The sequence below is a fragment of the Podarcis melisellensis genome (genome assembly GCF_964234715.1).
Source record: "Podarcis melisellensis genome assembly, chromosome: 2".
NCBI classification, from domain to species: Eukaryota; Metazoa; Chordata; class Lepidosauria; order Squamata; family Lacertidae; genus Podarcis; species Podarcis melisellensis.
The window spans coordinates 21,399,774-21,423,616 of NC_138529.1; the positions used below are offsets into that span (position 1 = coordinate 21,399,774).

The window sequence follows — 23,843 nt, forward strand, 5'->3', positions numbered from 1 at the left end:
TTGTTTTGACCCTTTGTCACGGGGCCCACAAAATGCATGGGGCTCATAGGTCGGTGTCTACTGTACCTATTCAGTAAACCGGCATAAATAATTTGTGGCACAAAGTTTCATGAGCCAGAGCCCACTTCAGCAGATGCTATAGTCCAGGGAAGCTTATGCGACAAATCTATTAGCCTTTCTAGTGCCACAGAGCCCTTTTCTGTGTTTGCTGTAAATAAAGGTAAAGGGACCCCTGACCATTAGGTCTCGTCGTGGCCGACTCTGGGTTTGCGGCGCTCATCTCGCTTTATTGGCTGAGGGAGTTGGCGTACAGCTTCCGGGTCATGTGGCCAGCATGACTAAGCCGCTTCTGGCGAACCAGAGCAGCACAAGGAAACGCCGTTTACCTTCCCGCCGGAGCAGTACCTATTTATTTACTTGCACTTTGACGTGCTTTCGAACTGCTAGGTTGGCAGGAGCAGGGACCAAGCAACAGGAGCTCACGCTGTTGCGGGGATTCAAACTGCTGATCTTCTGATCGGCAAGCCCTAGGCTCTGTGGTTTAACCCACAGCGCCACCCGCGTCCCCGTTTGCTGTAAATAGGGTTGGCCTATTTCAAAAAGTGAAAACCCGGACACAAAAGTTGTTGCACTTCCAACATGGGCTGCCATACTTTCAGCTACTTCTGCCCAAATACCAACCGTGTCCAGGAAATTCCGGACGTACGGCAACCCTAGCTGTAACGCAGTTAACCCTCTGGAATTAAAATCAACACAATTCATGAATACCCACCGAATTATATTTTGAATTATTATTTATTAATTACACTTATATACCGCCCTATATACCGCAGGTCTTGGGCCGGTTCAATCTCAGAAAATTTCTTCATTTCACTCTGGACTAGAAAGGCACAGAATTCTCTATCACTTACCTACACTAAAAGTGTCAAGGTAACAATTGTGTAGTGCCTGGCAGTGGGCAAGTACACTTTCCCGGTGTGGGTGGATTACTCCCTATGGATATTTGAACATATGAATCATACTGGGTGACGCATATATCTCCAATAAACCTGCTCACGGAGACAACGAGCAAAAACATATCATGCAAATCCGAGCAGGATAATACGCGACACAGATATGACAAAAGATGCCTAGCAGGAAGTGCAACCTAAGCTGCCGCAAGCAGGGCAGGAGCGGAACAGAACTCTTCTGCTGCTTTCCAGCAACTGGTATTCAGAGGCGGGCGGCCCCGATTCTAGAGGCAATATACAGCTATCATGACTAAGTAGCCATTGAGAGGCTTATCCTCCCTGAATTTGTCTAATTTGCCTTCAAAGCCACCCAAGCCATCACCACATCTTGTGCCGGCAAATGCCACAGTTAGCTGTGCCTTGTGTGAAAAAGTAACTTGATTTTGTTTGTTCTTTATCCTTTCAGCTTTGTTTAGTGGTGTAGGAGAGCTGCCCGGGGGGTGGGGGGGATGGAAATCATACCTGGCAACCAATGCGCCCCTTTGGTTTCAGATAGTACACATGGACGAGTCTGGAAAGCCCGGGACACAAATTTTCATGGCCCTCTAGCAGCTAAGGTGGCTCATTTACCAGAAGTCATGTATTTAGCGTTAACTCTGGAAGTGTATACAGTGGACGCTCGGGTTGCGAACGTGAACTGTGTGAGAAGCACGTTCGCAACCAACAGTGCCGCATCTGTGCACGGGCGGGTCGCAATTTGGCACGTCTGCACATGCGCCAAAACCCAAAAATAAGCTGTTCCGGTACTTCCAGGTTCGGCGTGATGCACAACCCAAAACGTCTGTAATCTGAGGTACAACTGTACTCGATTCTGACCAAATGAAGCCTTCTTATATATATACTGTGCTCTAGGAGGCTTAATATACAAAATATAGTGATTTTACGCACCTGTATAAAACTACCCTTAACTGCCTTTTTTCTCGCTTTTATAAATGATCTTTATTGAGATTTTATATGAAGCAAATACGAAACAAAATTAACGGAACAAAGAACACTAGACAATGTTTGGTAGAGTAGTTAGAAATGCCACAGTGTATAAAAAGGGGGGGGGGACATAAGAAATAACAGGTGAACTCGGGGAGGAGCCAGAGTTGACTAAAAAATAGGGTTGCCATATTTCAATCAGTGAAAATCTGGACACAGTTGTTGAGGGTTTTTTTTGGGGGGGGGGGATTGTTGAGCATAATCATCTCGGAAGCTAGAAAGCCCCACTGTGTGACCTTTCCGCCCTACTGATCTGTAGAGAAGTGTGAGCTGGAACAAGATGTATAGTGGCAACACAGCCACCTTTATAAAGTTAAGAAAGTTTTTTGTACATTAAACTGGACCCAACGTTCCCTTTTTGGAACAGTGAGATCTTGGTCAAATGTGGACCAAGCACAAAAATGAGGTCATTTGCCCGAACATTTTCATACCCCGATAGCAATAACATTTTGGATGCCTCAACAGGACATGGAACCTTAGGGTGGCCTCCAACTAAAGTTTTCTCAAAGTAGGCATACTGAAAATAAACATGATTCGGTTAGGTCCACTAATTTCATGGGGTCTACTCTGAGCAAAACGGCTTGACTATTGCCCTAAGCTTCCTCAAACACTCTACTGCCAGAACAACTTGCCAGGCAACAGCAGGAAAATTAAGCCACAGCCCTTATCGCATAAACATATGGAAAACTGAACAATGAGCTACATTGTGTGATTGCCACATAAGCTATTGCGGCAACCCTCTTAAAGATCAAATCCTTGGCAGCACTGGAAAATTCTTCTGAAAGAAAAAAAAGAAGCTGCAAAGCCTCTTCAGAAATTAAGAAGACTAACAGATCACTTCAGTAAACAGACTTAAGCTCGTTCCTTTGCTTGCAAGATCCTTCAACGAACAGCAATGCCGAAGAAAGCTTCAACAATCTTTTGCCACAAGAAATTCAGTCTAGCACTGTGAAGGTGTGGTCACAGCCTTCCTGGCTCCGCAAATTTGCCTTCAAACTCTACCTGCCGTGGCGGTAGCTCAATGGAACGGATAGGAAGTCCACTTCCCCTATGGGCACCATCCTCTTTCCAAAGCAGAGATAATTTAAAAGCCCATTCCAAGGTCCATGACACATAGAGCTTCCCAAAACAGACGTCTGCTGCAATCCATGCCATTAAAAACAACAACACCCTGGGCTCAGCACATACAAAAGGGCACAGCTTAACTGTGAAGGGCAGAAACAACAACAACATAAACGTCCCTGCACAGTCTCTTTTTTCAAAGTAGCCAAAACCATCAAGCACAAGCTGGAAAAGTACAATCTGCAGCAGGGTGGATAAAAATCAATGATTTTTTAAATTATATGTGTGTGTATAAATTGATTTTTTAAAATTTAAACAGATTTTTAAAATAAAATGCTTTTGGAGGAAAAATCTTTCTGAAGATACTTTTCTATTTAAGTTACATTATAGTCCAAAGGCTATTCATCAGGAAATAAGGATTTGTTTTAAGTTTTTCGTGTGTGCTAAAACTCATTTAACCACATAAGTTAACAAACATGGATACATATGCTATACAGTGATGTTATTGCTTTGGTTAAATAAATTGTTTAAATTGTTATTAAGGAAACAATATTTTTTCCTGTTCTAATAAAGTACAACAGAAAAGTTCTCCAAATATAAACAGTTAACTTATTAAACCTCACAATAATTTCATAATTATCTGTCTATGTATTTCCATTAGTACAACCAAATCAGTAATTTTTTATATAAATTTTGATGTAAAAACTACTCTGAAAATTTATTATTCCCAAAATGAAACCTTCCTCTGGTTGTAAATATTAAGATTATACCAGCAAAAATGAGTCTTTCTGTTAAAAAAAGAGAGATTTAAATCAAGTCTTACTGACTAGTGATTTAAATCAAGTCTTACTGTTTCCGAACATTTTGGAATGGATTCCGTTTGACTTCCAAGGTACGACTGTACTTCACTTTAAATAGGCACCATCTTTTCTTTCAGCCTCTTAAGACTGTTTCCTGTCTTTTCCACTTGGGCCCTTCCTATAGCCTTTTGAAAACAAAGCCTGGTTGGCAGTGCTCCTACTGATTCTTCCAACCACTTTTCCACATCCCAAGTGCTTTTGAAGAGGACACTGGATACAGTAAACTGTGCCCTGAAAATTCACTCCACTCCAGTTTGGCCCTACCCTGCCCCATGAAAAAAAGGGGGCACAAGAAGGCTTCAGCTCCCTTTCCTGCTCTGGATTCTATAGGAATTCAACATGAATCACATTCTAACAAGTGGGTTTCACTGTCATCATGCATATTGGGAGCCTCATAAGCTGCAGAGCATATATGAAAGTGTGAGTTCAATAATAGCAACAGAAGCCACAATTGCCCAAGCGAGCAGCGAGGCCAATTTTACATTGCTAGAACAATTGGCTCTCAGAGGCATGTTCCTGTTGTGCTCCAACTGAATTATGTAACTCTATAACAATTCAGGTTCTCAATTCAGGCTCCCATGGCCTGATCTGTGTTGCCAGATACACACGGGGCAGCAGCCATTAGACCACCATATTAATCTTCCAGTTACGCAGCCATCCCATGGTAAACATATACAAATTCCACTAGAAAAGAACTATTACAGTAGTATCTCGGTTTTCAAACGTCTCGGAAGTCGAATATTTTTGTTTTCGAACGCCAAAAACCCGGAAATAACTGCTTCAGTTTTTGAACATTTTTCAGAAGTCAAACATGCTACACGGCCTCCGTATTGAGTTTTCCATAAGTAAATGCTTCAGTTTCTGAATGTTTCAGAAGTTGAACGGTCTTCGGGAACAGATTACATTTGAAAACCAAGTTACCACTGTGATTGAAGCCATCAAAGCCTGACTTTGTAAGGAAGGGTGGCCTACAAATTTAAAATAAAATTAATAGAATAGAACTGAATCACAAAGCAAATCCAACCAGATCTTTAGTGCACATCTACTACAACGAAAGTGGGTATCAACTTGCTATTAATTTGTTATTGTTACATCCTGCACCACTTCCAAGAACCACATTAATTCCCATACCCTTCAGTATGGCCTGAAGTAAATTTGTTACGATACAGGATCATGTGCATCTCCAAAAGTTAGAAGCAGTTGCTCACCTTCAATATCTCAGGTTCCTGGATGTCCAGAGGGTGCATATTCAATTGCTTATTCCAATTCCTATGTAGCCTGTTACCTCGAGAACTTGGTGTAAAAAGCCAAATGACACAGATGGCAATCATAAATCCCACGGCAACTCCCAAAAAGAGTCCGCTGAAGTAACTGGGAAGAGGGAGAATAAGGTAGGCATAGATCAACATTGTGAGAAAGTACAATGTTTTCATTGGAAGTTTAGGCTGTTGCACATGTAGTTCAGTGCCATCTTCACCACTGAAAGGTGAGGCAGAGCTTTCCTCAGGCCTCCCCTCCGCCTTCTGGTAGCTTTCGGAAGGTTTGTCAGGTTTACCGTCATCCTCTATCAAACAGAAGTCTTCGGAATACAGTTCACAGAACTCCTCGTCCTCTTTGCTCGCCAGAGCAGACAGAGAACATCTTTCAAGTACCAGTGAAGCCTTCAAACTGGGGTCCTTTGTGCTTAACAACGGGGAGCTTCTTCTGTCGGCCTCTTTTGCAGGCTCCTCCACGTTCTGGGACTGCTTAGCACTCTTACATATACTGGAGTCGCTGCCGTAGAAGTCCCCTTCGGAATCGCATTCCTCCTCCTTAATGCTATAGTTGTTATTGCTTTCCAGATGGCCATTCATGCTGGAGAGATTGGACAGCTCTGAAGCACTTGAAGATAAGGCTTTGGGCCTGTGGCTACTACTCTCGTCACCCATTATTTTGCTGAGGAGCTGAAAAGGCTCGTAGATCACCTCCGAGAAGCGTCTCTTCGTGTCCTCGATTTTGGCCTCCATTTCGGGCACTTTAAAAAAAGAACGAGTATCCGACGGAGACGTCAAGGGGGACGAGGGAGCAGTTTTGGAGTCGCCACCTGTACTCCGAGGCTGGGTGAACTGCTTGAACAGGTGCAAGTTGAGTTTGGAGTCCGGCGGTTTGTAGGAAACCGCTTCGGGCTCCTGCTTAGAAGTGTCTGTGGAGAGAGACTTTACCAGGCTTTTCATCAACTGCCTGTGCCTCGTGGGCGGAGTGGCCTCTTTTGGTTCGATGTCTGTCGAGAGGGACTTAACTAAACTCATGAAAGGCTTTGAGCCGGCAACAGCGGATGGCGTGTTGGTCTTGGAAGGGGAGGGCAATGGAGATGGCGACAGGCTGGTTTTCAGTTCTGAAGGCAACGCCACCCCTGGTGAGATGGCGGTGTGAGTCAAATGCGAGGAGGACGAGAGAGCTGATGGCACCACACTAAATACTTGGGTTTCTAAGGGCTTTGCGGTTGGCAAGACGATGGGAGACGAGACGAGTGGAGATGCAGCCACATTAAGCGAGGTAGTGGGAACCAAAGAGTCATGGTCACCGTGATCAAAGCACAGGTCTTCCTTAGCTTCAAGTGCAGTTACAATGCTTTGGTTGTCCAGTGCCTCGGAGGGGGACTCCATGAACTCTTCTTCCTCCTCTTCTTCCTCCTTCCCAAACGCCGAGAAATGAATGGTGATGGTTTCTCGGGAAACAGATCGCTGAACCTGCACTTTGGGCGCGGGCTGCTTTGAAGACATCTCACCGGTTTTCTCTGCATGGCTACTGTTCAGACTTGTCATTGCAGGTCCCAGGGATGCAACACGGTCTGTGAAGAGGAAGCCAAATGCAAATCAGGTGGAGGAAGATCACAGTTGCAATTAACAAGCTTTTGAATACCACACATGAAAATCAGTTTATTGGCCATGGAGAGGGTGCAAGTCATCATCGCTCACACTTCAGCATATATATATATTTTGGAGGGGAGAATCATACCATAAAACCAAAATATGGTTAAGTGGAGAAAAAGCGGTAAATTGTTTACTACCAAGAACTGAGGCTGATTCTCCTAGCCTTTGGGGACCAGCGTGAATGTTTTATTGCTACTGTGGGGAATGGGGTGGGAATGGGAAGAGGGCAGGAGAGAGAAAAAGATCACACCAAACATGCACATTGGTAACCATGACACAGAAGCAGGATGCTAAAATGCACAGTTCCAAGGAGCATGTCTGACTGGGAGAAATACCCCCTTCAAAGTTGGCTCAAAGTAAAATTCCATGTGTTGATCTTAATGTTTAGATAGTTACCTGTGAACACGCAATGCAAAGGGATGGAAGGGGGGCAGAATTAGGCCACGTTTTAAGAACTCACTTCTGGTCTGTACTTTTACAAGGACACTGAAACAGTCACTTGGTGTCACTTCAACACAAGCAAAAAAAAAATTCCACCCGCTTCCAGTCAGCACATTGTAAGCAATGACAGAATTGTGCGAGATGATGGATATAGCATTGTTATTTGCCTCTTCAACTGATTTGTCAAATTACAGCCAGTCAAGATAATTACTGTGATGGTAAAGTACACTCCAGTGATTATAATGGCAAGCAATTAAGATTATTGATGGACAGGATAGGATTTCATAAATCAAAGACACACAGTCCCTTTGATTGCACATTAATCTCTTAAAGAACTAATCATATACACACACATACTGTATTGGTAGACACACAGCTAAGACCATAATGCAAGAAAATTACACACACACACACACACACACACACACACACACACACACACACTACTTGTCAGAGCCCCAGTACATAGCAGAAGAGAGTGCTGTGCATTCCAAGATAATTGATCATCTTAGGATGTTTATCACCTTTAGTAAAGTGAACCTCAAAATCACATTGCAGAACTGAACACTTTTCAGTCCATAAGTGTTTCTGTACCACCCACACAGCACTAGTCCCAGAATTTCTAATTTCCAGTTCAAAACAGCCCGCTAATAGAGCTAGGCACGGGAAGAGGCTTGTATTGCTGAAATGATTGTGCTAGAACATGCTTTAGCTCAGAGAACAAAAATTGTGCTTATTTAGAATGATCGACTTTTAACGAGGAGGTGTGTTAAAAGCCCACTCCATGGGCACTAAATTGCAGTGAATAAGTCGTGCATTAACCATGGACTGTTGCGTGTTGAACTTAAATCTAACTATGTTTTAGAGGCCATGGGTATGACAGACCCCAAGAGCCCAAACTGGAACTGGCACCAGAGGCCCAGCACAGACTCGCCACAGTCTGTATTGTAAGACAGGGAGACTCTTTGTCTTCACTGTTGTGCAATTAGTGGATGCAGAATTAGATTTTCACAGGCTGGCTGAGAATTCAGGTTTCTTTTGAGAATCCATAAGCCATTTTCAGAAGCAGCCGAAAACATAACAAAATCATAATTTGGGGAAATGGGTGGTTGGTGGGGAGATGAGCAAAGTAGAGACTGCCTCAATTGTCAAGACAACAGGTTTGTCACCTTAGTAACTAATTTTTTTTTTGCCGACGGGAGCTGTGAAAGGTGCCATAATCAAACTGTCAAGCAGAACTCATCAGAACTCTTTAAGTGTAACATTAATCTGAAAAGCACCTTTACAAGAGAGAGAGAGAGAGAGAGAGAGAGAGAGAGAGAGAGAGAGAGAGAGAGAGATTCCACAAGGAACTGGAACATCATTTCTATTCTCTCCTTTTTTACAACATAATGGCAAAAGAACCAAACCTTTATCAGTCTGGAATACTGCATAGCAATTTTGCATACTCCACAACTTCATATAATTAACAAATTTGTACAAATTAGGTAATCTAAAAGAGGCACATCGGCACTGGGAGAACTATTATGGGACTAATGCCTATTTTCTTTAAATTATCAGTATTTTACACATACATTTATCTCTTGAAGCCAAAGAGATTTTATTATTTGAAATGCTGGTGCTTTCTTAAAAGAGAGTATCTACTTTTTTTAAAAAAAATATATTATTATTATTAATTATTATTATTATTATAAAAATTTATAGGCCGCCGTATACCCAGAAGTCTCAGGGTGGTTCACAGAACAAAATCAAAACAAAACCTCACAAAATACATTATCAAAATCAAAACATCAACCCAGTAGCCCTCCCCAAAAAACCCACATTTAAAAAGAGCATAGGATGTCAATCAGGTCAATCAAGCCCTGGTTAAAAAGGAACATTTTCGCCTGGCACCTAAAGGTGTGTAATGAAGGCGCCAGGCGAACTTCTCTGGGGAGAGCATTCCACAGACGGGGGGGGGGGCACTGCAGAGAAGGCCTGTTCTCGTGTTGTCACCCTCTGGACCCCACATGGGCCTCAGAAGATGATCTCAGGGTCCAGGTAGGTTCATATGGAAAGAGGCGGTCCTTGAGGTATTGTGGTCCTGAGTCATTTAAGGCTTTATGGGTCAAAACCAGCACTTTTCATGGGCCTGAAAACTAATCAGTAGCCAGTGCAGTAGGATCAGAATCGGTGTGATATGCTCAAATCGCCTTACTCTATTGAGCAACCTGGCCGCTGAATTTTGCACCAGCTGAAGTTTCAAACTGTCTTCAGAGGCAGCCCTATGTATAATGCATTGCAGTAGTCTAACCTTGAGGGTACCAGAGCAGAGGCAGCAGTAGTTAGGCTATCCTTGTTCAGATAGGGGCATGGCTGGGCCACCAGCCGAAGCTGATAGAAGGCACTCCTGGCCACTGAGGCCACCTGAGCCTTGAGCGACAGACAGCAAAGGAGTATCCCCCAAGCTATGAACCTGCTCTTTCAGAGGAAGTGTAACCCCATCAAGAGCAGGCGATCTCCCACCCATCCGGTCTAGGGAACTAACCACTGTGGGATGTGAAACACAAGAGCACTCAAGTACAACATTCCTAGAATGAACATGTTTACACATAGGGAGGAATGTTTGTCCAGCCAGCAGATAAACTTCCTGTTTCCTTCTGGGCTGGGACAGACTTTCCCTGCATGTGACTAGAGGTGGGTATGACCTCACCTGTGCAGGTAATGACAAAAACACAGGGCAGGGCAGCCATCTCTCTCTTTTGACTACATGCATCGAAGAAGCAACATTTGCTTAGCCAAAGATGCCCTCTTTCAGCCAAGAGAGGACAAAGGGACTGTCTTCTTATGAGATAGTTTCCAGGTACAGTGGTACCTCAGGTTAAGTACTTAATTCGTTCTGGAGGTCCGTACTTAACCTGAAACTGTTCTTAACCTGAAGCACCACTTTAGCTAATGGGGCCTCCTGCTGTCGCCACGCCGCCGGAGCACAATTTCTGTTCTCATCCTGAAGCAAAGTTCTTAACCTGAAGCACTATTTCTGGGTTAGGGGAGTCTGTAACCTGAAGCATATGTAACCTGAGGTACCACTGTATATGTTACTTTTCTAAGCTAAGTCTGCCTTCTGGGATCCTATTGTGAACAGAATGATATGTGAGCAAACTCTTTTTATACTTTTGTAGAAGACTGTGTCGTGTCTTATCTTTTATGAGGGAATAAGGGGAAAATACCATAACAGTTATTATAGAGCAGTGTTTCCCAACCTTGGGTCTCCAGCTGATTTTGGACTACAACTCCCATCATCCCTAGCTAGCAAGGGCAGTGGTTAGGGATGATGGGAATTGTAGTTCAAATACAGCTGGAGATCCAAGGTTGGGAAACACTGTTAAGAGGCTTTAGCGAGCCTGACCAAACGCATCCGCTGCAAGTTTAAAAAGGGGAATGTTACTCTGCTAAATTGTGGAACTTGTTAACACAAGTTGGAAAAGGATATAAGTAAACAATATATCCTCTCCTGTATCCCTGAACATTCCCCCAACCACTAACAGTGCCTCAGTCTTATTAGGATTGAGTTTCAGTTTGTTGGCTCTCATCCAGTGCATTACCGAGGCAAGACAAGGGTCCAGCACTTCCACTGCCGCACCTGCAGATGTATAGAAGAAACAGAGCTGAGTGTCATCAGCATACTGCTGACAATGTACGCCAACCCTCCGGATAACTCCACCCAGCGGTTTCATGTAGATGTTAAGAAGCGTATGGGATAGGATTGAGCCCTGTGGAACCCCACACTGGATGTTCCACAGGGCTGAAAAGCACTCTCCAAGTAACACCCTCTGGGAGTGACCATCCAAGTAGGACTGGAACCACTGCAAAGCAGTGCTACCCACCCCTAGTTCGGACAGTCGCTCCAGAAGGATACCATGGTCGACGGTATCGAAAGATCGCTGAGAAGTCAAGAAGAATTAACAGGGACATGTTTCCCTTCTCTCTCTCTTTCTCTCAACAGAGGTCATCATACAGGGTGACCAAAGCAGTTTCTGTGCCAAAACCAGGCCTAAACCCCGACTGAAATGGATCAAGAAAATCAGTTTCTTCCTAAAGGCCTTTAGAAATCAGAGTAAGCATGTCACTGTACTCTGCCTTCCCCTCAAGTTAAACACAGGATGTAATTACAGCAAGTTAACATTAACTAAAACAAAGAGGATATCCTGGAACGCAGTACGACATGTTTAATTGAATACATGGCATGCACACACAGGGCCAAGTGCTAGGCTGAAAACACTTGTAGCAGTTCAAACCAGCGCCAAGATCGCACGCCGATTCTTAAAATTGATTATTTGTAATGCAACAGACCTATTATTCACTGTGGATAAAGAATATATGCTGGGACATTAGCACTTACGCAATGACTAATCTGCTCAAAGCAATGATAGGAACCAAGTTAGAACTTGGATCCATTGCCTCTTGACTGCAATCCTAGAAAGAGTTGGCTGGGAGGAAGTCCCACGGACCTCCACAGCGCTTACTTCTGTGTAGGCATGCATAGGATTCCATTGCAAAGTAGAAAACATCACCGCACATCCCACGGTCAATTAGAATTTAAGGAACCCAGTGCAACTGAGCGGCTAGGGAAGTCAAGCCATCAGGTACAGTGCTCACTCTGGAATACACAACTAAGAATTGTGGGAGTCATTTCCCCCAGTTAATGTTAAAGAGGGGGCCACACCTTTGATGGAAGTTCATGGTAGTAAGACAACATTTTACGACACGGCGTGCTGCCCCAATGAACTCAAAAACTCTAATCTACATCTACAGCTGTTGAGTTCCACCTTAAATCAAGATATTCTCCATTCACACACCAATTGGCTGAGATTTCACATTCGTTCATCAATATAACTCCGGTCTAGCAGCCAGCAACTCTTTTCATCCTTCCTCCCACCTTCCAGAATGACAAGCAACAGAAGATTCTGCCCCTCCTCTGCTAAATACTGTATATTACTTTGCCCAATTTCTGAGTGCATTGAGAGTGCCCATGCATGATCTGATTGCACGATCTCAACAGCATATGCTGTGCTAGCAGAGGTGACAGCAATGTATTTCGCCCCGGAAAGTTTATAGGAGCGGGAAGGGGAGGGGAAGGGGGTTAGAAAGCTTGCTGTGCCAGCTGCTTCCTTTTTCTCAGTCTGTCCCTCAATTTCAGCACACAGTACCTTAAATCTGTCATCCCAATCATTTTACCAACAATTGAGTTTAGAACAATTGAAGCCTGGGTGCATGGGGAGCGCATGTGGCTCGGGGAGACACACAAGCTGCCTGCAAAGCAGTTCCACTCAATCCAACAGCCATATAATGCAGTTTGCAGCCCAAGCAGAAAATCCAGACCCAAAGCGCACAGCTTTGCAACCTGGGCCAGGCAGTTTCACAATGGAGCTCGCTCAAGGAGGAGGAGGAGAGGGAGATTTGATCCTGCTCCTTAACAAAGGAAGACTCACACAGATCACTTAATCCATGCCAGCTCACCATGGGTACGCAAACTAAGGCCTGGGGGCCGGATCTGACCCAATCGCCTTCTAAATCCGGTCCACGGATGGTCCAGGAATCAGCGTGTTTTTACTTGAGTAGTATGTGCGCTTTTATTTTAAATGCATCTCTGGGTTATTTGTGGGGGCTGCCTGGTGTTTTTACATGAGTAGAATGTGTGCTTTTATTTAAAATGCATCTCTGGGTTATTTGTGGGGCATAGGAATTCGTTCATTCCCCCCCCCCAAAAAAAATATAGTCCGGCCCCCCCACATGGTCTGAGGGACGGTGGACTGGCCCACGGCTGAAAAAGGTTGCTGACCCCTGTTCTAGACCAAGGGTAGGCAAACTAAGGCCCGGGGGCTGGATCCGGCCCAATCACCTTCTAAATCTGGACCACGGACGGTCCGGGAATCAGTGTGCTTTTACAGGATTAGAATGTGTGCTTTTATTTAAAATGCATCTCTGGGTTATTTGTGGGGCATAGGAATTCGTTCATTCCCCCCCCCCATATAGTCCGGCCCCCCATATGGTCTGAGGGACGGTGGACCGGCCCACAGCTGAAAAAGTTTGCTGACCTCTGTTCTAGACTGACAGAATTTGGCGAGAGAAAAAACCCCACCACCCAGCTTTACAACCCTCTTTTGACAGAAAGAAGAGGCACGGTGTAAGGTTTTGATTTGTTCCACCTTTATTGCAACTACCAATGTATGTTCACACAAGCAGAACCTGTTACCGTAGCAACTTGGGACCAGTTTAAAATGTGAGATCGCCTTACCCCAAATGTGCCCACTCAGCCGCTTTGATCAGCGGACTTGGCACTGCTAAGGGTGCCACAGAATGCCCATTTCACATTTGTAAGAACTTGATCGTTCCAAGTGTGGAACTTTGAACCCCTGATTGAGACCGAGCAGGCGCCTACCCTGTTTTTATTTCGACGTCTGCTAAACACATTCTTGTTAAAGCAAGCTTACCCAGATGCTTAGAAAGCCAAGGTAATTTTAATCTGCTTTAGCATTTCAACTTGCGTTATGTTTTAAAGTACGGTTGCGAATTTCTTCTCGATTTTATTTTGTAAATTGCTTTGAGGCTTTTTTTGAAAAAAAACAATCTAGCGGTGCATGGATTTTGTGAAATAAATAAAGAATTGTGTCACAGGCATCCTCATGGAGATGGTACACCTTTGGAAGAGTCGGGGGAGCAGCCAAAGTGGTGCCCTCTAGGTGATATTGATACTACAACTCCCATCATCCTTGACCTTTTGCTATGCTGGCTGGGAGCTGATGGGCCCTAGGAGTCCCAAAAGATATGGAGGGCACCACATTGGCTAACCCTGGGGTTAGAGAGTTTCCTTTTTTAAACAACAACAACATGAAAGTACTCTTACAACATTTTCACAAAGTTTTTTTTAACAGTTTCCAAAATTATACAGAGTTTAGTTTGAGACCCAGCTCTTGTTCTAAGTAACTGGAAAATTGCATTAAAATTTTGATTTCAGTAGCGCCCGCATGGCACTGCCTGTCTCCACATTGCGTGGCACAATCCCAGATTGTATACGACAGGAGGAAAGAGCACCACAACCAACTTAAAACTATGAGCATATTCACACATTATCTGGCCTTTATGTGGTTTTTCCTGCTTAAAGTCTGTTGCAATTCTCTGTGCATGCTCAGACATTTTCTTTTTTAAAAATAGTATTTTTTATTAAGTTTTCTGTTTTACAATTTCAAATAAACATTTTACAAACCAGCGACTTCCCTTCTCTTTCCATGGTTCATTTTACATATCATACATCCCTGCATATTTTACTATAACCATTCGAATCAATTTTTCCACTTTTACATCCAGCAAAAATTATTTACTCTGTTGAATTTATCTTAATGATGCCGGCGTTTTCAGCTGTATACAGTTATTTTCCATATATTCCAATAAATGTTTTCCAATCTTCTTTAAACATATATTCTTCTTGCTCTCTTATTCTATATGTTAAATCTGCAAGTCGTGCATATTCTGTCAACTTAATTTGCCATTACTCTTTAGTTGGGACCTCGCTCACTTTCCATTTTGGGGCTATCGAAACATGGGCCGCAGTTGCTGCATACATAAATAACCTTTCCTGACACCTGGAAATTTCAGACATTTTCTAATCACAAGTAGAAGCTCCTGGTTTTGCACACCACTTCAAAACTCTGTTTATGCATGGAGGGCGCCCCAGACTGAAGATGGGTTGTCTCACTATCACTTATCAGGGCACTCACTGAATGGAGGAATGTTTCCCTCCCCCCCCCAAAAAAAGTACAGTGGTACCTCGGGTTAAGTACTTAATTCGTTCTGGAGGTCCGTTCTTAACCTGAAACTGTTCTTAACCTGAAGCACCACTTTAGCTAATGGGGCTTCCCGCTGCCGCTGCACCGCCGGAGCACAATTTCTGTTCTCATCCTGAAGCAAAGTTCTTAAACTGAAGCACTATTTCTGGGTTAGCGGAGTCTGTAACCTGAAGCATATGTAACCTGAGGGACCACTGTAAGTCCAAAATGGCACTCCTGCCTAATGAAAAAAGCAAACTCTACAAGCCCAGCAGACTTGCAAATCAGCCCAGCTGATTCCACAACCACAAATTACTATGTTGCAATATTTAATTGTCCAAACAGCCATTGTTATTTATAGTACCTATTAAAAAATGGAAGGGCAGGCTAGGCAAGTAAATCAGGACTTGGAAGTTTGACCAGAGAATCACTGCTGAAGCCTTTGTTAGAAAAAGAAAAGTGGCAACTATCAAAGATAGATAGATGATAGATGATAGGTAGATATAGATAGATAGATAGATAGATAGATAGATAGATAGATAGATAGATAGATAGATAGATGATAGACAGACAGACAGATGATAGACAGACAGACTATATATTTTGAAAAGTTGTCAGTTCTCTGTGCATTTGGAGATGTCTTAAGACATTGTAGCCACATTCCTGAGATCAAGAAGCAGGTTTTCATCTATGGCTGATTATAAGGACACCATTTTGAATCAAGATGGCGAACTAAACCTTTCAAAACTGCACTTAGTTTTTTGTTCCTTAGAATTCCCAAGCAACGCCGAATTCAAGGCTGCTAGTAAAAGGGTATTTACAAAACACAATTGAACAAACACAACCGAGCACTATAAATACTGAGCATTACAAAGCCTCTTTCAAATGTGACCAATTTTGATCCACTTGTGGAAGCAAAATGAGCACTGCAACAATAACACATTTTGTACTATTCTTCAGCACTTTAGTTCCATAACAACCATTTAGATAGTCTTAAGACTTCGAGAATTCAAACTATTTCATTCCTTGGATTTCTGCCCCATCGTTTTTTAAATTCATTGTTGTTGTTTAGTCGTTTAGTCGTGTCCAACTCTTCGTGACCCCATGGACCAGAGCACGCCAGGCACTCCTGTCTTCCACTGCCTCCCGCAGTTTGGTCAAACTCATGCTGGTAGCTTCGAGAACACTGTCCAACCATCTCGTCCTCTGTTGTCCCCTTCTCTTTGTGCTCTCCATCTTTCCCAACATCAGGGTCTTTTCCAGTGAGTCTTCTCTTCTCATGAGGTGGCCAAAGTACTGGAGCCTCAGCTTCAGGATTTGTCCTTCCAGTGAGCACTCAGGGCTGATTTCCTTAAGAATGGTGAGGTTTGATCTTCTTGCAGTCCATGGGACTCTCAAGAGTCTCCTCCAGCACAATACAGTGGTGCCCCGCAAGACGAATGCCTCACAAGACAAAAAACCCGCAAGACGAAAGGGTTTTCCGTTTCTCGATGCGCTTCGCAAGACGAATTTCCCATGGGCTTGCTTCGCAAGACGAAAACGTCTTGCGAGTCTTGTGATTTTTTTTTGCTTTCCCCCCCTTTTTCTAAGCCGCTAAGCCGCTAATAGCCTTTTAGCCGCTAAGCCACTAAGCCTTTAATAGCCGCTAAGCTGCTAAACCGCTAATCCGCTAAACCGCTAATAGGGTTGCTTCGCAAGACGAAAAAACCGCTAGATGAAGAGACTCGTGAAACGGATTATTTTTGTCTTGCGAGGCACCACTGTAGTTCAAAAGCATCAATTCTTCGGCGATCAGCCTTCTTTATGGTCCAGCTCTCACTTCCATAATTCACTTTAAATTCATACAATATTTTAATTAGCACAAAGTCTACTGTCTAGGCACATCCTTCGTACCACATCTTTCCAAAAGTATACTGTGGTTGTTGTTTTGTTAACGGTTTAACATGGTTTCACTTATTACTTGCTAATATAGTGTTAGTTACCTGATAATAAATTAATTTCCCATTAATATACTAAACTGAAAAAATATTGATGCATACTAAATTAGTGAAATTTAGCAAATAAGTTGTTGTTGTTGTTAGTATTATATATCTCCCTTCTTCAAAAGGCAGTTCACAAGATAAAATCTACAAATGTGCATTACAGTAGCACCTCTGTAAAACATCACTACTGCAATACAAATAATTGAGATTGTGGCATCAGTTCTGTACACAAAAGAATTCCTTGCCAAAAGAACACTTAGTAGACCATCTTTGGGCTTACACAAAGAAATGTGGAAGCATTCCTAATTCAAAATAAAACATTTTAGAGAACACATTGTGCTACTGGGAAATAATTGCCGGTTTTATAGTTTTACGGCCTAAATATTCAGCTTGTGATTCTGCTAGTCAAATGAAGATTTCACCATCTCTATTTAGCTGGGGTGGGGGAGATACAGCTAAAACACCAAGTCTTCTTATGGAGAATTTTCATAAGCATTTTTTTTTAAAGAATCACGAACTGCTGCAGAAAATGTGGAAAACTGAATTTAAGCTGCACAAGACAGAATATCATACTTGTGTCATAGGTTAACAGTTTACCATATGACCATTTCTTTCCTTGTTGGTTGTTTGTTTAATGTCCCACCTTGTTCCTCCATAGGAGCTCAAGGTAATTTGCACCGTTCTCCCCTTCCTCATTTAATCCCTAAAACAACCCTATGATGGAGATTGGGCTGGGAGGTAGTGACGGGTCCAAGGTCCCCCAGTGAACTTCATGGCTGAAGGGGAATTCAAACCCTGGTATCCTAGGTCCAAGTCCAACACTCTAACCACAACACCACACTGGGATCTCCATTGTGGTCTGTACTCTTACAAATTATGCCAGAATTAATTGCTCAACTTCTGAGGTTGATGGCAAATGTGTTAATGATTCGAGGCGCAGGCAATCCTGTTTAGAGAAAGGTTCTCTGCAAGCCATCTGGCTCAGAAGCTTATCACAACCCTTTCGATGGAAGCAGTGGACCTATTAATTTGTGTCCCCACCGACCCAGATGTCGGCTTCCCTTACTTACATTCATCCCTCGCTACATATCCACAGCTCTTCATATCCTTCAGCTGCAAAACTCCTTCAAGCACCTTGGTGAGTTGTTTGTTCAATGCCTGGCACAAATTCCACTGAGTCCACAACTTGGACCACTAATCTGTCCATTTGATCTGCTTTCCTTCATAACTCCTTAAAAAACAAAGCAAAGCAATTCACTGCCTGGGCAAAAACACAACTTTAGCAGCAAGGCTTTGTGTGCAAAGGCTTCTGTGTCCTTCCAGAGGCCGCCCTGCAAAGTTACTGAGATCTCTTGCCCCCCACTATTTCCAGATGATCTTTGCTTGTATATTGGCTCCCTGTTTCTCCACTCCTCTGTGCCCAGCTAACAAGAGAAAGAAAACAAACTGCCACTCTCAAGCTTTAAAAGGAACTTTCACAGTACCAACATTCTCTTCCCCACCTTTCCTTTTAAAGAAACATCACCTTAAAAATCAATACAGTCCTCCACAGGGACAGGCACATGGTTGAACTTCAGCGTATGTTACTTCAGGTTCTCATTCTCAAAACCCATGTAGAGAAATCAGGTTGCGTGCGTGTGCACGCATGGACACACACACACACACGTGTGATCTATACCGCCCTAAAAATCCATCCTTTACAAATCTGCATGGACCAAAATGGCCAGGAACTGCGTTGGAACGGCTGTTCAGTGTTTGAAACTCTCATTGCTCTAGGCACATTTTGCAACAGGGAATTTCATTAGCGCAAGCCGTTTCTGAGCTCTGGGCACAGTACTGTGCCTAAGATTTCAGATTAAAACGGCAGAGTGGAAAGAAAGGAGGACCTTTTTCTGCCTCCCCACTTCCAGCTACTCTGAAGACTGGAGAAGAGACCCTCTTCAGAATATTAGGGGGGTGGGCAGGGGAAGGACTAGACTATGTGAATAATGAACAATTCATTGTTGGCTTTGTATTCTTGTTATTAAAAAAGCGCGCCTAGACATTCTGTTGTTGCGCCCATAACTTGGTTTAAGGTGCCATTTAGCTCCTAGCTTTCCTATCTCCGTTTCTAACACTGATGCCATTGTTACACTACATATTGCTTTGTGCTGTATTCTCTGTTTTATTGAATTCGTATGTAGCGATTTCACTGCATTTTTAATTAAAAAAACAATAAAAAGCAATAAGCCACTGAAGGCAGAAGTCCTATTAATATCTGACTACTCTTGGGTCAGGGACACACGTAAAACCTGAAGGCATCCTTGGATAAATGCATTTTTGTTATGTACTAAGCTTGGATCCCTGCTCCTGCCAACCTAGCAGTTCGAAAGCACGTCAAAGTGCAAGTAGATAAATAGGTACTGCTCCAGTGGGAAGGTAAACGGCGTTTCCATGCGCTGCTGTGGTTTGCCAGAAGCGGCTTAGTCATGCTGGCCACATGACCCGGAAGCTGTACACCGGCTCCCTTGGCCAATAAAGCGAGATGAGTGCCGCAACCCCAGAGTCGGCCACAACTGGACCTAATGATCAGGGGTCCCTTTACCCTTTTAAGCTTGGATCCTAGAACAACAGGCAGGTAGGATCCTAGAATTCAACAACTGATTGGTTTGCAGGAGAAGACCAATCAGGCTCCAGGAGGAATTTAATCAGCCTATTAGGCTGGTAGGATCGTAGAATGCAACAACTGGTTGGCATTCTACTGATTGGCCTGCAGGAAAAGACCAATCAGGCTCCAGGAAGGAAGCAGAATTAGCCAATCAGACGGTACTCAATGTGTAAATAATGTATATAAAAGCCTGATGTTTGGGGGGCAATTCCATCACTGTTTTACAAGCTGCAATAAAGAGCATGAACTCACTGCAGGACTCTGAGTATATTTCAGTTTTCAAAACGAATGAGCTACCGTCTCCTCCTTGTGACATAGACTTATGACCTACAAGTCACCCTATTGCAACACAGACACAGTGTGAAGTTGAATGCTACTCAAGAGGGTGGAGGGGGATCAGTCAGCAGCAGAATGACTCAGCTTCAGCAGGTTTGCAAGCCTTTAATACTTAGGCCTTCTTATGATTCATTTGTGTTAAATCAGTCACAAGCATAAACACCACTCTTAGTGCACTGTGTTTTGCAAGCCCTTTTTTTTTTAATTAAAAGTCAGCTGCTGGAAGCTGGCAAGGCTTCAACAAGAACACTTCTACCCAATGAACACTCTACCCCACCCAAGCAGAGTACAGATCAGCATAGAAGTGGGGGAAATTCCCAGGGCCAATGAATCCAACCACAAGTGATTTCGCAAGTTTCATGTCACAATCACTCTGTAAATTAGGCTGGACTGGGAAATGCGATTTGGCCGAACTGGTGCACAACCAACCACAACAATATGCTAAGCACTGATTTTCTCTGCAGGTTTCCTCTGCAATGATAACAGACACCTTCATCACTTCCTCAAATGAGCACACCTATTTCCCCCCTCCTACCCCCTTCATCCAGGGGGCCACAAAACAGGGTATGAAGGGCCGCTGAGATAGGCTACAGTACCAACAGGCAGTCCCTTCCAGAGCCAGATCAACCAACAGCTCTGTACTGTTTGCTTCACAAGGATCTGTTGATGACTTGCTTTGAAAATACATGTACGGTACTTTCTCTTCTAAGGGATCGCGACAAAGGGCCTACGAGAACAACACGCGCTTTGCTCAAAGACAAAGGCGGCAGCTGCAGCAGCCGTGACCTCCTCGAGACAGACCCAATGCCAGGAGCCGGTTGGCTTTATTACCATGTATGTCAGGGAAATATTATGTTTGCCTATTCTTCACATGCTGTAGTTGTTTTTTTTTAAAAAAATGGTGTAGGCAACAAGTTGATGCCTACATGTTAGTCTGCTGTTATTGTCGTCATCCTCATCAATGCCCCCACTTCAGCAAGAGAACAAACACATTCTCAAATTCTAGGAGGAGAAGAACAAATCTCTTGCTTTAAGGCCCTGAAAGGATGGCTAGGTACCAACAGTTTTCCCTTTGTTTGTTTGTTTCAATTGCTTTTATTAAATATTTTCTTGGGTTGCAAAAGTACATACGTTGCCCCTCTTTTCACCTCATCAAGTCTACTTTACAGATCAGTTATATCCTTCATTATTTGAGGGAAGAGAGGGAGGACTGGGAGAAGGAAAAGGAAATAGGTGGGAAGCACAACATTCAGATTTGCTTAGTTTAGTAATATGCTGTGGCGTTATGCCCTGGCCAAGCCTTAAATCTCACCCCAACCCCTTTCACTTCTTCCCTTTACCATTGCTTCTCCAAGCAAACACTTTGTTCTTTTTTCCCTTTACATGTTAAACAGAGTTACCAAAGTGGAAATAATTTGTAAATTTTGAAAAATAAAAAATATTCCAGCAACAAAAACGGTGTACAGCAAAAAGAACCTACTGTGTTATCTACCCGTACCAGAAGATTGACCTGCTATGAACTTGCGATACACAGGCAACCACCACTCAAAGATGGTTCCCCCCCTAAAGTTTACAGACAAGATATAGTAAAGCACCCCCACCAAAGGTACAGTGGTACCTCGGGTTAAGTACTTAATTCGTTCCGGAGGTCCGTTCTTAACCTGAAACTGTTCTTAACCTGAAGCACCACTTTAGCTAATGGGGCCTCCCGCTGCCGCCGGAGCACAATTTCTGTTCTCATCCTGAAGCAAAGTTCTTAACCTGAAGCACTATTTCTGGGTTAGGGGAGTCTGTAACCTGAAGCGTATGTAACCTGAAGTACCACTGTAATAGAATCATAGAATCTCAGAGTTGGAAGGGACCCAAGGGTCATCTAGTCCAACCCCCTGCAATGCAGGAATCTCAACTAAAGCATCCATGACAGATAACCATCCAACCTCAGTTTAAAGACCTCCAAGGAAAGAGAGTCCACCACCTCTCGTGAGAGTCTGTTCCACCACTAACCAGCTCTTACCTTCAGAAAGTTTTTCCAAATGTTCTCCTTTCTTGCAACTTGAAGCCATTGGTTCAAGTCCTACCCTCCCAGAGCAGGAGAAAACAAGCCTGCTGCCTCCTCTATGTGGCAGCTTTTGGCTATCATATCTCCTCTCAGTCTCCTCTTTTCCAGCTCCTTCAAGCGTTCCTCATAAGGCTTAGTTTCCAGACCCTTGATCATCTTGGTCGCCCTCCTCTGCACACGTTGCAGCTTGTCAACATCCTTCTTAAATTAAGGTGCCCAGAATTGGACACAGTATTCCAAATGTGGTCTGACCAAGGCAGAATAGAGTGGCACTGTTACTTCCCTTGATCTGGACACTATACTTCTGTTGATGCAGCCTAGAATAGCATTAGCTTTTTTTGCTGCTGCATCACACTGTGGACTCATGTTAAAGCTTGTGGTCTACCAAGACCCCTATATCTTTTCACATGTACTGCTAGTAAGCCAGGTGTCCCCCATCCTATATTTGTGCATCTGGTTCTTCCTGCCTAAGTACAGAACCTTACGTTTGTTCCTACTGAAATTCATTTTATTAGCTTGTGCCCAGTTCTCCAATCTGTTAAGGTCATTTTGAATTCTGGCTGCCTTCTGCAGCATTAGCCAACCCTCCCAGTTTGGTGTCATCTGCAAATTTGATGAGCATCCCCTCAATTCCTTCATCCAAGTCATTTATAAGGACGTTAAACAACAACGGGCCCAGGACAGAAGCCTACGGCAAATGACCTCACAAGCAAAAAGCAAAAGGGCCTTTGCACAACGACTTGAAGCAGAATGTTCCATTACTTTTCCCTGCAGGCCAGCTTTCAAAATAGCAGCAACTTCTGCGAATCAAGCCCTCGGTTCATGCAGTTATGACTCTTTCTGCATGAAGCAGAGCTCAGATAGGGGCACAGATTTTCCACAGGAATCTGGCCATGACTCAGCAAAGAAGTGAGGAAGGTATTTGAGTGAGGAAGTGAGAAGTAAGGAAGGTATTTGAGTGAGGTATTGGACAAGGTCAGCAAAATTAAGTATTTTGAGTAAGATGTGCTACTGAGAGGGTGCTGACTATGTGAAGGAAGGGGGGAAAAAGGAGAGTGAAAGGGGAAGAAATTATCCTTGCCAAAACATGTCAGTCACTTGGGGGGGTGGGCATCTTTGACATTTGTTCTCAACGACACCAATTTCTATGCTAGTTTGCAAACATTTCCAGGGGGTACATGTGTTGTGTTTTCTTGCAGAGAATCTTGTGGCACCTTAAAGGCTTGCCAATTGTTCTGCCTGCTGTAAACCCTCCAAATGCTGCTAGACTGCCAACTCCCATAATACGTGAACATTCGCCATGCTGACTGGAGCAAATGTCTGTTGGTAGTCCGACAACTTTTGCCTTGAGACATCTGGATTTCTCTCTCACACACACTCACATTCCCTACAAGCATGCCAGTATCAGAAATTCAAAGTCATTTCTGCAACATTAATTTCAAATTGATTTTCTCCCATACGTGCTAGGCTAAATTAGTTATTGGTGTGTTCATTCTGCTCTTAAAAAAAACAAAAACAGTAGAGGTGTATAAATGTTAACAACCCACTCTTCGGTTTGGTTAGAATTCTTAAGGGAGGAAATGCACACTCAAAATTTACTATATAGCTGTGTTATTTGCAGAAGCCAAATAATTCATGTGTTCTGCCCTCCTCTCTTTGTCTCTTATGTGGCCATGAAGAGATCAGAAGATTCCCCTTCTGTTTTCAAGTAACTGTGGTTACTCTTTATGTTGGATCCCAGCCAA

At 43.5% G+C, this 23,843-nt stretch overlaps 1 protein-coding gene across 5 annotated transcripts in view; it reads right to left on the minus strand.

The window, feature by feature from the left end:
• The window catches only part of TEX2 (testis expressed 2), a 92,383-nt gene that overhangs the window by 34,245 nt on the left and 34,295 nt on the right, over positions 1-23,843 (minus strand). For 2 of the 5 annotated variants that reach the window (XM_081898531.1, XM_081898532.1), the window contains exon 2: positions 5,125-6,746. In XM_081898531.1, the coding sequence (XP_081754657.1) occupies positions 5,125-6,720 (1,596 nt within the window). In that variant the 5' untranslated portion in view covers positions 6,721-6,746. Of the gene's footprint in view, positions 1-5,124; positions 6,747-18,126; positions 18,435-23,843 lie in introns of those variants that run through there. The other 3 variants (XM_081898530.1, XM_081898529.1, XM_081898533.1) reach the window with 3 other exon arrangements.